General features: G+C 41.0%; 2 protein-coding genes and 1 long non-coding RNA gene across 3 annotated transcripts in view; 2 read left to right on the top strand and 1 right to left on the bottom strand.

Moving 5' to 3' along the window:
• The window catches only part of LOC149046300 (DDB1- and CUL4-associated factor 1-like), a 111,588-nt gene that overhangs the window by 24,769 nt on the left and 71,732 nt on the right, over positions 1-15,087 (bottom strand). The gene's annotated exons all lie outside the window — the stretch shown is intronic.
• LOC149046306 (uncharacterized) lies at positions 8-2,066 on the top strand. The gene is made up of 3 exons (XM_089207840.1): positions 8-177; positions 319-647; positions 2,058-2,066. Exons 1-3 carry the CDS (start codon positions 162-164, stop codon positions 2,064-2,066), a joined length of 354 nt encoding a protein of 117 aa, XP_089063966.1. The 5' UTR covers positions 8-161.
• On the top strand, positions 3,023-15,007 carry LOC149046305 (uncharacterized). The gene is made up of 3 exons (XR_016186793.1): positions 3,023-3,262; positions 13,797-13,860; positions 14,761-15,007. It is a non-coding gene; the product is annotated as an uncharacterized LOC149046305 (long non-coding RNA).

Genomic DNA, 15,087 nt, shown 5'->3' with positions numbered 1-15,087 from the left:
TCAACAGCTAAAGAACCTTGAGGGCGGCCGGCCAACCCCGATGGTCTCCTGACTGCAGAATGTATATTGCCAACCTCTGCGATTTGCAAGAGAAGCGTCGAGAAGACTTGCAATTATCCATGCATGTCAAGTGCTAAGAACGGTCGTTTCTCTTACAACTAATGAAGAAATATGCAGGTAATTCATTGATATGTTTGAGTGCTAAAAGTCGTCGATAAAACGCCCGATTAGAGCTAACCAACATATCGTAATGAAATGATTGTAGTGTAGGCTTTCTACGGTATCATTTTGACTCATGTCGTGTTAATCATTCTTTAGATGGACAAGCCATTGCAAAACGGTTTTGTGCGCAAATCACGAAGGCAACGGGAGCCATTAAACGGCTGTTCAAGGAGTACACAGGACAAAACGTTGACATGGTGGGTTGTAAATACCCCTCCATAATTGCGGTTGAAGACGCGTTAAGCATCGACAGTCCACTGTGGAGTGTACTAAACGATGATATCCAACCGCAGTCTGCTGTTCCCTATTGTTCAAAGAGGCAACTCATTGATTCGGTTCACACACGCAAAAGATGCTCAGAGGAAATAGCCAGCACCAAAGAAGAAATGGCTCGGATGTTCAGTCTTTTCGAGGGAAAGTTGAAGGTATTGGACACCTGGATGTACTTCCTTCTCGCGTTGCTCTTCGCTAGATATTCGTCTTTTTACTTGTGTCTTTTCTTGTTCTCTTTCGCGTTCCTTTCACCGTATTCTGCATATTTTGGTGTCCTCTCTAACTTTTTTGGGCGTTTTTCTCGACTTGCTTTACGTAATTACTTCTTGTTTTTTTTGGTCTCTCAGTCTCTTTCTTTTCATCCTGTTTTCACGCAAAACCCTCCCTCCACAAACTTGAATCATAACAATTTCCTCTCGTTGACAAAGCTTTAGCTCTGCCGGTATTGTTGCTTTGCGAGTTGATCAGAAAATGTAAAATACTGGGAATTACTGTTCAACTTCAACCTCACCGGTTTGATTTGGCGCTCAAAACGCGGGTTGCAAATTATTTTCTTACGCGGCTTCACAGCTATCAGCCCACGTGAAGCCCTCGTGCAATGCCTAGTTGTGTGCCCGCGGTACGCTACACTGAAGCTCGACACTCGGGTATGCGCACTTCATTGTCATCTGGTGTTTCCTTGCGCACACCTCGATGAGCGAGGTCTATTACGAAGTTCTATCCACAAACATTACGCTATTGACATTGTTAATCCTCACAGTATGCAGGACGCGTGCCATATGAACTTCGTAAGAGACTTCACTCACCATGGAGTCTCTGTGGCTCAGTAGTAGAGCATCGGAGAGCAGAATCCGAAGGTCTGAAGTTCCATTCCTCATGGGGACTCAGAAGTTTTCTTTGTCCCACGCTCCTCACAAGACTAAAATCATCTTCATTTCTTAACCGAGCTCAAAACTTACCATCTCTCTTATTTCTCGCTAACTGCTTGTTTATGAAATTGCAACTCTTCGTAAGCGCTTATATGAATGCATTATGAATTCACTCAAAAAATTGTTGTAAATTAATCACACATACATATGCATGCATAGGGAGCCCTGAACGAAAAAAATCTACATATATATGTATATAATTTATTCGCCCGTCGGGAGGTCCGTATTGGGAAAAACTGTGCCCTCTGTCTTGAGTACTCAAGTATTACTCATAACAATAGATTCTTGCCGAACGAAGTCGAAAGTCGCTAAATATAAGTATTCCTTTCGCGATGACAAAAACCGAAAAAAGGAAGAAGGTGCCGTTAACTTTGCATAAAGATGCATTTCTGAATCAAAAAGTCATTCTCTTTGAATGTTGACGACCTCACCTCGAATCGAGCCAGTAAGAGGGCAAGAAAATTAGGAGCTTACAACCATCTGGAAAATTCAATTGACTTCTGAATAAACGGGATCCTATAATTAGAAATTTATTATCAGTTTGTTCCGTAATGATACTCAATCCAACGCGTTCGAAAATTCAGATCGAGAGTAATTGAGGCATCCTATGTTTATTTTGAAATTCTTTTATAGGACTGGTAGGCATGAAACGTTCAAGGCGTTTCAAATGAGCAAACACCTTTGACGCTGAATAATTCTGAGGAGAAACCCTCCGTAAAAACATAGATAGTTATCAGATAGGTAAACACTGTGCTGTTGGGATAGAAATGGCGAGAATGACAATAACAATTGCAATAATGACGATGATGATACATGTAAATAATAAAAATACTTATAACCATACTAATAAAATGATTCATGATAATCTATAGATGGGTAAATTCTCGTGTAGCTTTAATGTTTCCGAATACTGTTGCTGATCGGCAAATTAGCATCATATTCTTCCTGTTGATCAAAGATTAGAATCATGACATCATCATTGTTTTGAATCAGGCGATCAAGTGAGAGATCCTGGAAGCTTGAAGCCATCTGGTTACAGATAACAAAGTTTAGTGACGTCATTAGACTGTTTCAACCGTCAGCTGTCAAGACATTATCCCATTGCCAACAGTTTCTAATTTCCTTTTGCTTTTTCTTTCTTCGTTTTCATTTGAAAGGTGATAGGTGCTCATTTGAAACGCCTCGAACGTTTCATGCTCAACAGTCTTATAAAAAAAATTCATAATAAACACAAGATGCCTCAATTACTCTCGATCTAAATTTTCGAACGTGTTGGATTGAGTATCAATATGGAACCAAGTGATAATAAATTTCTAATTATAGGAACCCGTTTATTCAGAAGTTAATTGAATTCTCCAGATGGTTGCAAGCTCCGAATTTTAAGAGAGAGAATGATTCTCGGATTCAGAAATACATCTTTATGCAAAGTTAACGGCACCTTCTTCCTTTTTTCGGTTTCTGTCATCGCGAAAGGAATATTTATAGGTAGCGACTTTCGACCTTGTTCGGCAAAAATCTATTGTTATGGGTAATTGTTGTTGAAAATATAAGCTTCTAGAAATCTCCAGACTGCTTATTCATGCTGACATCAAGCGAAGCAGTTGATGACGCATTTATTACGTAACACTACTAAAATAGTTCTTTTTTAAGCCTCTGGAATGTTCCGGAACACTTTGTGAATGTATATAAGGACTCATTTATGTAGTGGTAGTTGTTGTTATTGTCGGGAGTGACCGACTGTGAAAGAAGCTACACCTTGAGAGAGAGCTATGGTGGAAGATTGCTAATTTCAAGAAACGTTGGAGGAAAACATGAGTTTGGCTCAGTAGCGAACTAAGGTATAGACTGTAGTGGGCTTAAGTAAGTTTATCGAGGATAATTATTGAACTGCCTCAGTCAGGAGTCACCCTTATTAAGTTTATTAGTCGTTGTTTAATAAAGTAGTTGAGTAGGACTGCAGTATTTTTCTGTCGGTAAGATTATACGGTAATACTATTCATTCTCAGAGAGACTCCTTAGAGAAAGGTATTTTTTTGGCTATTTTTGTGCCGTTTGGAACATTGAAAACACGGTTATTCTATATATAATTCAGTTGTTACCTGCTGATGATGTGCCGTCCATAATTAATCATCGCCGATGATCATTAATAATAATAATAATAATGTGTCTTTATTGTTCAAAAGATAAAATCACATATCTTATGTTACATTAAAAAGAAAAGGATGTAAATGAGCTTAGGTGTATCTAAACAAGATAAGTATATACGTGGAAACAAATACAAAAGTCTAATACAGGAAGTACACTTTTACAAAGCTACATTGTACTTAAAAACAATTCTATTAAAAAATGTATTCTTAAAACGGTTTGTGCGAATGGCGGGCATGACAGGGGATTTATTTCTCAAATTATACCTCGTGATCTTGGTCTCAGGGAAGTAGGCTCTAAGAGGATGGCTCAGGATAGTTGAAACCTTGCGACAAATTTTGTGATCTTGCGTTTTAAGTAAGTCACCTATCACTAATTTCTTAGATATGTAACTACGTTTAAAACAACGATCTAAAAACTGCTGGGCTATAGTTAGCTCTGACTCAGAGGCCCCATGCACAGATAGAGCATAAGTAATATTAGGTAGGACAATGGAATTAAATAAAACATCTACTTCTGCTTGGCTACATCCTTCTTTGCGGAGGCATCTGATAACGTATAAACATTTATTAGCTTTACCTAACTTTTCTTTTAGGTGAGTACTGAATTTGCAGTTCGGCTGAAACGTGAGACCAAGAATGGTTATTGTACTAGTCTGAGGTATGCCAAAAATACTTTTGTAGGCCTCAGCAGTGTGACCTTTTTTATACATAACAAGCTCTTTACATTTAGTAGAATTTGAATTCATTCTATTTTGGCTTGCCCACTGTAAAAACTGATTTATTAAGTCTACAGAGTGATCTTTATAACAATATACCCGAGCAATAATCGTACAGTCATCAGCGTATTTGAAACCAAGTGTCTCGTTTCCTAATTTAATTTCCAGATCGTTAAGAAATATATTGAACAAATAAGGTCCTGAAACACTACCCTGGGTTGTGCCCTTGTTAACTGTTTTCCAATTACAGACATGATTCCCGAAAATAACTCTTTGTTTTCTATCTCGCAAAAAACCTAACCACCAGTTTATGATATACGGGTTAAGTGGTAGACTCTTAAGTTTCTCAGCAAGGAGTTGATGGCTCACAGAGTCAAAGGCCTTACTGAAATCCATCGCGAACATCCGCACTGCCTTGCACTTGGGATCATCAAGAAACTTGCAGATCTTATTCTGTATAAGTAGCAAAGCATCTGTGCAGCTCCCTCCTTCTCTATACGCGAATTGACTATTCAACAGCTGTTCTTCTACCGGCCTTTGGGCGTGAATCTTATAGACTGCCTTTTCCAGGGCTCTTGCTATTACAGGGGTTACGTTGATCCCCCGGAAGTCCCCTCTTGCCACTGGAACATCAACTTTTGGCAGCGGGTTTATACTTGCCCTTTTCCACGATCTAGGCCATTGGTGCGTAGCGAGAGACAAATTCCATAGCTTAGTAATGATTGGAGTGAAGATCTCCGCATGGTCTTTCCACACCCAATACGGAATTTGGTCAGGACCAGTTGCAGTCTTCTTTAGAGTACTCAGTGAGTTCCATACATATCGTTCACTAATTTCCGGGACTTTCACCTCAGGACCAATTTCAAGTAACGCGGGCTCAACGTAATCGCCATCCGTACACAGGTCACCGAAATACTCGTTCAAATCTTGAGCGGTCTCTCTATCCAGCGAAACGTTTGTGGACCGCCGGCGTTGAGATATCAAGTCTACGTTTTTCCACCATTCTCTGCTCCCCATTTTGCCCTCCAGAAGCATCCTTCTGTTTTCGCCAATAACCTTCAACACATTTCTATTAAGCTCTCTATGCTTATTAGTGCGTAAAACAGAGATGCGAGACTTGCTACGTAGCATGTATTTAACTAGCGGTGTCATCCAACTTGGATCACGGGACGAAAGGGAAACCGTTCGTAAAGGCATGCACCAGTTAATATTTGACAGGATCTTCAATTCTAAGATGTTCACAGCTGTTTCGATACTATCCGCCTCCAAAACATCATCCCAGCATTCTGATGCGAGGGCAAGGTAAAGAGCTTGCTTCCTATGCTCACGACAATCCCTAAATTGCACTTTCTTACGAATAGGCTTGAGTTTCTTGCCCGCTGGAACTATAAATCCAATGTGATCCGTCTTAATCAGCATCTTTATAGATAAAGCTTTTCCGAAGAGCTCTGGCCTATTTGTAAGACAATTATCCAAAAATGAATCCCCTCGTGTTGGAAAATCCACTAAAGCGGTCCAACCAGTAATGCGTTTAAGTCTCGTGAGATCAAGGTGATTAAGATCGCCACCGCAAACAATAGTAGCGTTTGGGTGATTATCCAGCATTGTGTCAAAGAAATTAAGAAGATAATCCATTAAATCGCATTGCTGGTATGATGTTTTCGGGGGGTGATAAAGACCAGATAAAAGAATGTAATTCCCACTTGGCAGCAACACAGTCAGGCAAATAAACTCGTATAAATTAGAACGATAAACATCAATAACTGAAAGATTACTCCTTGTATAGATAGCAACACCTCCCCCATTCCTTAGATCGCATCCAGACCAATTCCTATCCCTTCTGAAGATATTATAACCCGAGATATTAACCACCGTATCGGGTACCTCAATTTTTAAATGAGTTTCCGACACAACACAAGCATCGATGTCATTATTTCTTAAGTCGGCTTCCAAAGCCACAACCGCTCGCACCCGACTAGTTGTTTTCCCCAAACTACAGATATTAATAAACAAAAGTTTAGGGACAGCAAGCTGACCAGAACTAACAGAGGTGTGTTCGCGTCTCCACTATTTCGATTTCGTTGTTAAACAATTATTTTAAAGCTTATTATTACCATTATCTTGGTATATTAAGCATTTTTGGGTCAACATATTTTTACAGTACTTTGCTTCTGTATGTTTTATCTCTGATAAAGTGCTTGTTAAATAAGCTTTGCTTGTACAGTTCTAGATCTAAGTGGTTGTTATGCGTCACTCGGTGGACGTTTAGATTAAGTTTAATGCAAAGAGATGTTGTTTTTCTTCTCTTTTCATTATTACTATTCCTTTTAAAAATTGTTCTCAGGGGAAGTGAGATTGGTTAGCCTTTCACTCCCAGTGGTGATCACTATGAATCTTCTTCCTATGATATCCATACATACAATTCAGCAAACAGGTAATGAGAATATTCAAACTCATCAGGTAGAGGTTGTTATCTTGATCTAACATCAAATTCTTGTATCCAATTAAAAAGGAAATGTGTAGAACAAAGAGGGGAGAATTAACAGTCAGATCTTAAAAGTTTAAGGTTTAACCTCCCCCCAGCCCACCCCTGTTTGCCTTCCTGAGAGTGAGCCAGCCAACATATTACATCCCACGCTCACGCGATTCTCTTCTTGAAAAAAAAAAAATCGAAACGAAGGAAGCACTTTTGTCTTAAAAGACCGTACATAAAAAGAAAATAGAAACAATGAAAAAAGGGTGAAAATAAAATAAGAGACATTTTTCAATCCTGCGGTGTCCCTTTTTATTTCCAAGGTGTAGAAACAAACAGTGCCTTAGTATATATATTTATAGGAGACCATATATGTTGGACATTTTTCTTCTCGGCGCCTGTCGGTGGAGCGAACTTTTTATCTATTTTGGCTCATTTGCATTTTGGGCGTTAAAATTTAAATTTTTTGTCGGCTGCTTGATCGCAAATAAACGCTTGCCAATTACTGATAGTTGTCAAAAAATATACAAAAACGTTATAGTAAAAAGCAAGACGAATCAATATACACTTGCAAAAGCAAAAGGAGACTAAACTAAAACAAGAAACGAAAACGAAGAAAGAAAAACCAAAAGGAAATTAGAAACTGTTGGAAATGGGAAAATGTCTTGACAGCTGACGGTTGAAACAGTCTGATGATGTCACTAAACTTTGTTATCTGTCACCAGATGGCTTCAAGCTTTAAAGATCTCTTACTTGATTGGTTGATTCAAAACAATGATGATGTCATGATTCTAATCTTTGACCAACAAAGAGAATATTATGCTAATTTGCCGATCAGCAACGGTATTCCAAAACATTAAAGCTACACGAGAATTTACCCCTCTATAGATTATCGTTGTTTATTTTATCCGTATGGTTATTAGTATTTTTATTATTTACATGTATCATCATCGTCATTTGTAGGCCTCCATCGGTCAGGGTCGACCATGGGTATAGCATCCTAATTGTGTGTTTGGCTGGAGCATCTGCGACTATGACTGTGAAGGCCAATGCGTGAATGGCAGTCCCTGCCGCAAGTGCTGCACGTGTATGCTGTTTGTTGGACATTGCTGATACGAAGTTTTCTGCGGGTCCGCCTCCTTGTGGCAGCTTGTGTCAGCTTCTCTTCTCCTGTTTTGAGGTGCCTTGTAACGGCTCCTCGCCATTGTGACCGATCAGCTGCGAGATTTTCCCAGGTCTCTGTGTCAATTCCTACAGCCTTCATGTCACGCTTCAAAGCATCTCGGTATCGCAGCTGTGGGCGTCCTCTGCGTCTACTTCCAGTGGCTAGTTCACCATACAGTAAGTCTTTGGGGATGCGGCCGTCTGGCATGCGATGAACGTGGCCCAGCCAGCGGAGTCTACGTTGCCTGAGTAAGGTTGACATGCTTGGCAGGCCCGCACGAGACAAGACCTCTGTGTTTGGGACTTTGTCTTGCCACGAAATTCCCAGGATGCGGCGGAGGCTTCTCATGTGGAAGGTGTTCAGGCGTTTTTCTTGTCTGGCGTACATCGTCCATGTCTCGCTGCCGTATAGCAGTGTACTGATGACACAAGCGCTGTATACTGCCATCTTGGTCTTCTCTGTGAGCATGGGGTTGGACCACACACGTGTAGTGAGGCGTGCAAGTGTGGCAGCCGCCTTTCCAATTCTCTGGTCGAGCTCGAAGTCTAAGGAGAGATTGTCAGTGACAGTGGAGCCTAGATACGTAAAATGATGGACCACTTCGAGCTCGTAATCGTCGATGGTAACGGATGGTGGTGTTTCTGTTCCTTGTTCCAGGACTTTAGTCTTTTTCAGGCTGATGGTAAGCCCAAAGTCTTTGCAGGCCTGAGAGAAATGGTCCATGAGTGACTGAAGTGCTTGCTGAGTATGGCAGGCTACTGCTGCATCGTCAGCAAATAGCATGTCTCTTATCAGGGCTTCACGCACTTTGGTCTTTGCTCGGAGACGGGCAAGATTGAAAAGCCTGCCATCTGATCTTGTATGCAGGTAGATCCCTTCTTTCGATGCGCCAAATGCATGTTTCAGAAGGAAGGCAAAGAAGATTCCGAAAAGGGTTGGGGCAAGTACGCAGCCCTGTTTGACACCGCTGTTGATGTTGAATGACTCAGAGGTTCTGCCGTTGAACTGCACAGTCCCCTGCATGTTGGCATGGAAGGACTCAATCAGGCTGTGTAGTTTAGGGGGGCAGCCAATTTTAGATAGAATTCTGAAGAGACCCTCTCTGCTTACAAGATCAAACGCCTTGGTCAGATCGATGAAGGCAATGTACAAAGGCATCTGCTGCTCTCTGCATTTCTCCTGAAGCTGGCGAAGGGAGAATACCATGTCTATCGTTGATCTTTCTGCTCGAAAGCCGCACTGTGACTCTGGATAGATACGTTCAGCCAGTTTCTGAAGTCTTACCAAAATAACCCGAGCAAAGACTTTGCCCACAACGCTGAGTAAGGAGATGCCCCTGTAGTTGTTGCAGTCACTGCGATCTCCCTTGTTTTTGTAGAGGGTAACGATCTTAGCATCCCTCATGTCTTGTGGTACGGCCCCTTCTTTCCAGCACGCACATAGGACATTATGTAAAGGCTGTAATAGTGTAGTCTTGCAGTGTTTGATCAGGTCAGGGGGGATCCCGTCACTGCCTGGAGCTTTCCTTGAGGCCAAGCTGTTGATAGCCTTGCTGCGTTCGTCATTAGTGGGTTCGTTGTCAAGCTCTTCCATTACAGGTAAGCATTTTATGGCATCAAGGGCTGATGATGTTACTACATTCTGTCTTGAATAGAGATCAGAGTAGTGTTCCACCCATCTCTCCATCTGTTGTCCCTTGTCTGTGATGGCTTCCCCTGAGGTGGATTTAAGGGAAGCTGTCTTGTTCTGGATTGGACCTATTGATGTTTTGATGCCTTCATACATCCCTCTTATGTTCCCAGTAATTGCTGCAGTCTGGATGGCTTCGCTGAGTTCGGTCCAGTAGTCGTTGGCACAGCGTCTTGCAGTGTGTTTGACTTTGTTCCTTATAGCTCGGAGAATCTGAAGATTTCTCGCTGGGTAATCGCTTGTATTCCGTTAGAGCGTCACGCTTTGCTTCTATGATGGGGGTCATCACAGCGGATTTAGCTTTGAACCAGTCATGCGATTTCGAGGTACTTTTTCCAAAGGTGGCCAAGGCAGTGCGGTGCATAGTATCCCGTAAGGTGGTCCACTTCTCAGTTGCGGAGTCCCCTGACTGTAATGTTGCTAGATGATTCTCAAACCTCTCAGCAAATTGCTCTTTAAGATCAGGCTGGCTCAACTTAATGACATCAATACGAGGGCTCCCTTTCTTCTTGCCACGGTGGAACCTTTTCGGATGGAGCCTGACCTTGCAACACACCAAGGAGTGGTCTGTGTCACAGTCCGCGCTGTGGTAAGAGCGTGTGTGGAGGACGTTCTTAATAGCGGTTCGTCTGACAAGGATAAGGTCCAGCTGATGCCACTGCTTTGAGCGCGGGTGTCTCCAAGAGACCTTGTGCTGAGGTTTGGTCTTGAAAAAAGAGTTGGCTATGCAGAGTTTGTGATAGGTGCATAGCTCGAGCAGTCTCTGGCCATTGTCGTTCATCTTGCCTATGCCAAACTTTCCAAGGCAAGAAGGCCATGATCTTTGATCAGCTCCTACTCTGGCGTTGAAGTCGCCCAGAAGGATAAGTTGTTCTTTGTTTGGGATGTTGCTGATCGTGGCTGTGAGCTGATCATAAAACTCGTCTTTAATTTCAGGTGTAGCAGAGAGTGTTGGAGCATACACGCTGACGAGAGTTACAGGGCCTGCCGTGGTGTTCAGGCAGAGAGTGAGGAGTCGCTCTGAGCCGCTGTTGCCTGGCTTTACCATGTTCAGCAGGTTGTTCTTCACTGCAAAGCCCACCCCATGCTGACGCGGTACATTGGGGCTTTTCCCCTGCCAGAAGAAGGTGTAGTCTTTCTCCTTCAGTCTTCCAGAGTCTGCAAGTCGTGTTTCTTGTAAGGTGGCAATGTCCACATTAAGCCTCCTAAGTTCGTCGTTAATGATGGCTGTTTTCCTGGAGTCGCTGACGTCCTGAAGGTCTTCTGAGAGGCCCGTCAGCATTGTTCTAACGTTCCAGCAGCCTAGTTTCAGGACTGGTTTCTTTTGATGATTTTTGTTATTGCCTGGTGCAAAGTTTGCAGTCTGCCTGTTGGATATCTCCTAATCTCCATGCACCCAATGAAGAAAGCAAACCGTGGCGGGACAGCACCTTATTGACTGGGGGCTGCCCAGCTTGAGGCGGGCGGTAGCTGTCCAGTGGGATTCGAAGATCCCTCCCACCGACGAGAACGACCCCTGGCGCTTCACTCTACGCCAATCGAGCAGTAGCTTATCACCGGTAAACTGCCATTCTCCGTGTTGTGTCTACGCCATGGGCGTAGCTGGAGTGTCCTCTCCAGGTGTAGTGCGAGGTGTGTTGGTGTGTAGTGTAGGCGGATGCTAGCCTGGGCAGTGTTTTATGGAGAACAAGCTGTTGCCCATGTAACATGTTCCCCCTCTCCACGTCACTGATGGGGCCAAAGGAACAACAAGGTCGTTACAATTTGGGACCAGTGCCGTCGCAGGAGCTGCCAGCACGGGTTGAATTCAACTTCGAGCTGCCTTAGGGACTCCAACTCCGGATTTTTCCTCGAGGTTTACTCCTGAAGCCTTTTCCATGTGTGGATATAGCCGCAAGGCAGCAGAGGTTTGGGATAAGGGTTTTCCTTCCCCTAGGTAAACTGCCTTTCCAGGCTAGCGAGCTCTACCTGCCCTGTGCTGTAACCCTAGCAGGGGTGGCTGCGGGGCTGTAAACACTTGCCAAAGGTGTCACCCCAGACTCTGGTGGGCGGGGTCGTCCATGTCCCCGTGGTAGGCTGAGGTCCAACCTGTCCTACCCCAGTGCCCGTCATTATTGCAATTGTTATTGTTATTCTCGCCTTTTCTATCCCAACAGAACAGTGTTTACCTTTCCAATAACTATCTATTTTTTACGGAGGGTTTCTCCTTAGAATTATTCAGCGTCAAAGGTGTTTGCTCATTTAAAACGCCTTGAACGTTTTATTCTTAACAGTGTTATAAAAAATTTCATAATAACCATAAGATGCCTCAGTTGCTCTCGATCTGAATTTTCTAACGTGTTGGATTGATTATCATGACAGAACCAAGTGATAATAAAATTCTAGTTATATAAACCTGTTTATTCAGAAGTTAATTGCATTCTCCAGATGGTGGCAAGCTTATAATTTTTTTGCCCTCTGACTTGCTCTGTTCGAGGTGAGGTCATCAACATTTAAAGAGAATGATTATTGGATTCTGAAATACATCTTTATGCAAAGTTGACGGCACCGTCTTCCTTTTTTTTGGTTTTTGACATCACGGAAGGAATATTTGTATTCGGCGACTTCCGACTTTGTTCGACAGGAATCTATTCATTCTCCGACTTTGTTCGGCAGGAATCTATTCATTCTCAGAGAGACATCTTAGAGAAAGGTAATTTTTTCTAGGCAATATTTGTACCGCGTGGAACATTGAAAATTTAGTTATTCGAAATATTATTTAATTCAGTTGTTACCTGCTGATGATGTGCCGTGTAGAATTGATCATCGCCGATGATCATTATCTCTATTATTTCGACTCGGTTGTTAAATAATTATTTTAAAGCTCGCTGATGGTTTTTAGTACCATACAAGTACTGATTCTAATTCTGATCGAGGCGACTTCGACGGACATAAGAGTGTTATTGTGTTAATATCATTATCTCGGTATATTTAGCATTTTGGGCCAATTTTTTTTAGAGTACTTTGCTTCTGTCTGCTTTATCTCTGATAAAGTGTTTGTTAGATAAGCTTTGCTTATATAGTTCTAGATCTAGGTGGTCGTTATAGCTGAATTATATTCACACATTTACCTGTTTTCCTCTTGACAAAAAAAGGAAAAACTGCTGAAATATTTTGCCTTAAAATAGTACATTAAATAGGAAGAAAACAAGACAACATTGGAGGGAAAAAAAAACCCGTGGGAGAGATCATGCAATTCTGAGTTAATCCACTAATTGTTATCAACGGACGGGAAACGCACCGCGCGCTAGAATGAATAAAAAAAAGATTTGTTGGACATTTTTCTTCACGGCACCTATCGGTTAAATTAGCTATTATATTTTGTTTAATTTACATTATTTGTTCTTGGCCGCTCGTTCTAAAGAAAACGGCTAACTACTAATAACTTAAAGAAAAATAAAAGGTAACATGATGGTGATAATAGATAATTATTATTCGGCATTAAAGAAAACATAATAATATTATTACTGTTTATTTATTTATTTTTATTATTATTATTTTTTTTTTTGGTATTTATTTTTTCCTTCATTTCAACAGATTAGAGTCTAATGAATAATTACAAGTAAGATAAGAGGATGGAGAAGGGCACAATATAGCAAGCTAATTAGATGCCCTTTACCTTAAATTACATTTTTTCATACAGGAAAAGGAAGCGATACAATAATATAAGATATAAGATACAAATATAAGATACAAATATAATAACTACAACAACAACAACAATAACAAGTCTTTATTTCTCACAAAAATGGAATTACAGTGAAATAAGAAAATTGATTATAGTGAACAGGAAAAATAAACATAGCTTTATCATTTTGGAGCCTAGAGGTTGGGGGAACCGTTAGGTTTTCGAGCTAGACCTCTATGAATTATTAGAACTATTGCTATCATTGTTATTATTTATATGATTATTTGTTACCTTTGAATTATTGGTTGAAAGTCAATTGGTCACTGTGCTGTATCAGTAGCTTTATCAGTAGCCACATGCAGTCTCAGACTACCTATCGTTCCTTTATCGGTGGGAGAACTTAACTAGGCAGCACAACAATCAGCGGATTGCTTACTTTCCTACCAAAAAAGGAACGATTTGACTCATTGCATTCGATTTTGATTATTTTTTATCGTTTTTTTGTTTCCGCAAAGATTGTCATGAATCCCCAGGTTGTTCTGTTGCTCATGCTGGTAGCCGTCCCCAGCACATCTGCGAGTATGTTGCTACTGCCATTTTGTAATGTTTAACTTCTAGTCAACCGAGTGATTCCCTATGAAACCTTATAACCAAAAGAAGTTTAGCATGATAGATGCATAACAAATTCCAACCCTATTCTGAACAGGCTTTTCTGTATCTGAAGGAGACCTTGAAGGAGTTAACCCGTTACTCCAAATTTTGACAGAAATGATACACTAAGTACTTGTAACAACCGGTCTAAACCATTCAACATCTCATGCTGGCGTTAGTCGAGTCAGTTAACTTCTGAATTGTGTATGATGCAGGAAATTTAATTTGTACTCCAATCGTTTTGTGAGAGTTTCAGTAAATTGGAAGGCTTTATCTCTCATCGAGAACATAGGGAAACTAACCTTTGCTATTGCTATCATTGTTATTATTTATATGATTATTTGTTACCTTTGAATTACTGGTTGAAAGTCAATTGGTCACTGTGCTGTATCAGTAGCTTTATCAGTAGCCACATGCAGTCTCAGACTACCTATCGTTCCTTTATCGGTGGGAGAACTTAACTAGGCAGCACAACAATCGTGTTTGTTGCTATCAAGAAATTGTGTTCGGCTACGTTCGGGACGGAGTCAGACCTTCTTAGGCGCCCTCCGGAGAAAAAAATTCACACGGGCTGTTTTTAAGTAAACTTTCAGAAACTATGAATCAACGAATAGGTTATTAAATACAGAACTCGATAAAATCACAACCATAAACTGAAAAAATATAAAGTGGAAGTTGATGGTTATCAAACTTTGTCTTTGATGAAAAGTCACTGCAAAATCTCAATCGCAAAAGATCAATCACTAAAAGTAAGCTGCTCAAGTCGTGAAGTAGCCCCTAATATTCATTATATATTTTTTTCATGTGTTTCTTTTAATCATCTGCTAGTAATTTGTCGAGGCTATCTGTTTACTTGTGCAAATCAACAAAAGTGTATCCCAGAGTTTTACCGCTGCGATGGGAACACTGACTGTAGTGATGGATCAGACGAACAATGCAGTAAGTACTGATGTTGATAGGTAACTTCTACTTCTGTACATCTTCTTATTCTTTATATGGGCTTAGCGTAAAATGCTATTCTCAAAAGTAATATTAAATTGGAAGACTAACTCTCTTTTCAAAAATATAGAATAAAAAAAATACATTTTCCAAGAACCCCTCATTTGCAAGAACACCTCCAACACAAAGAAATTAAGCTGTGACGTAAATCACATG

Source organism: Pocillopora damicornis, chromosome 5 (genome assembly GCF_964200805.1).
Source record: "Pocillopora damicornis chromosome 5, jaPocDami1.2, whole genome shotgun sequence".
Lineage (NCBI taxonomy): Eukaryota > Metazoa > Cnidaria > Anthozoa > Scleractinia > Pocilloporidae > Pocillopora > Pocillopora damicornis.
Note: the sequence above shows the minus strand (reverse complement) of the source record. Positions and strands in the feature narration are given on the sequence as shown.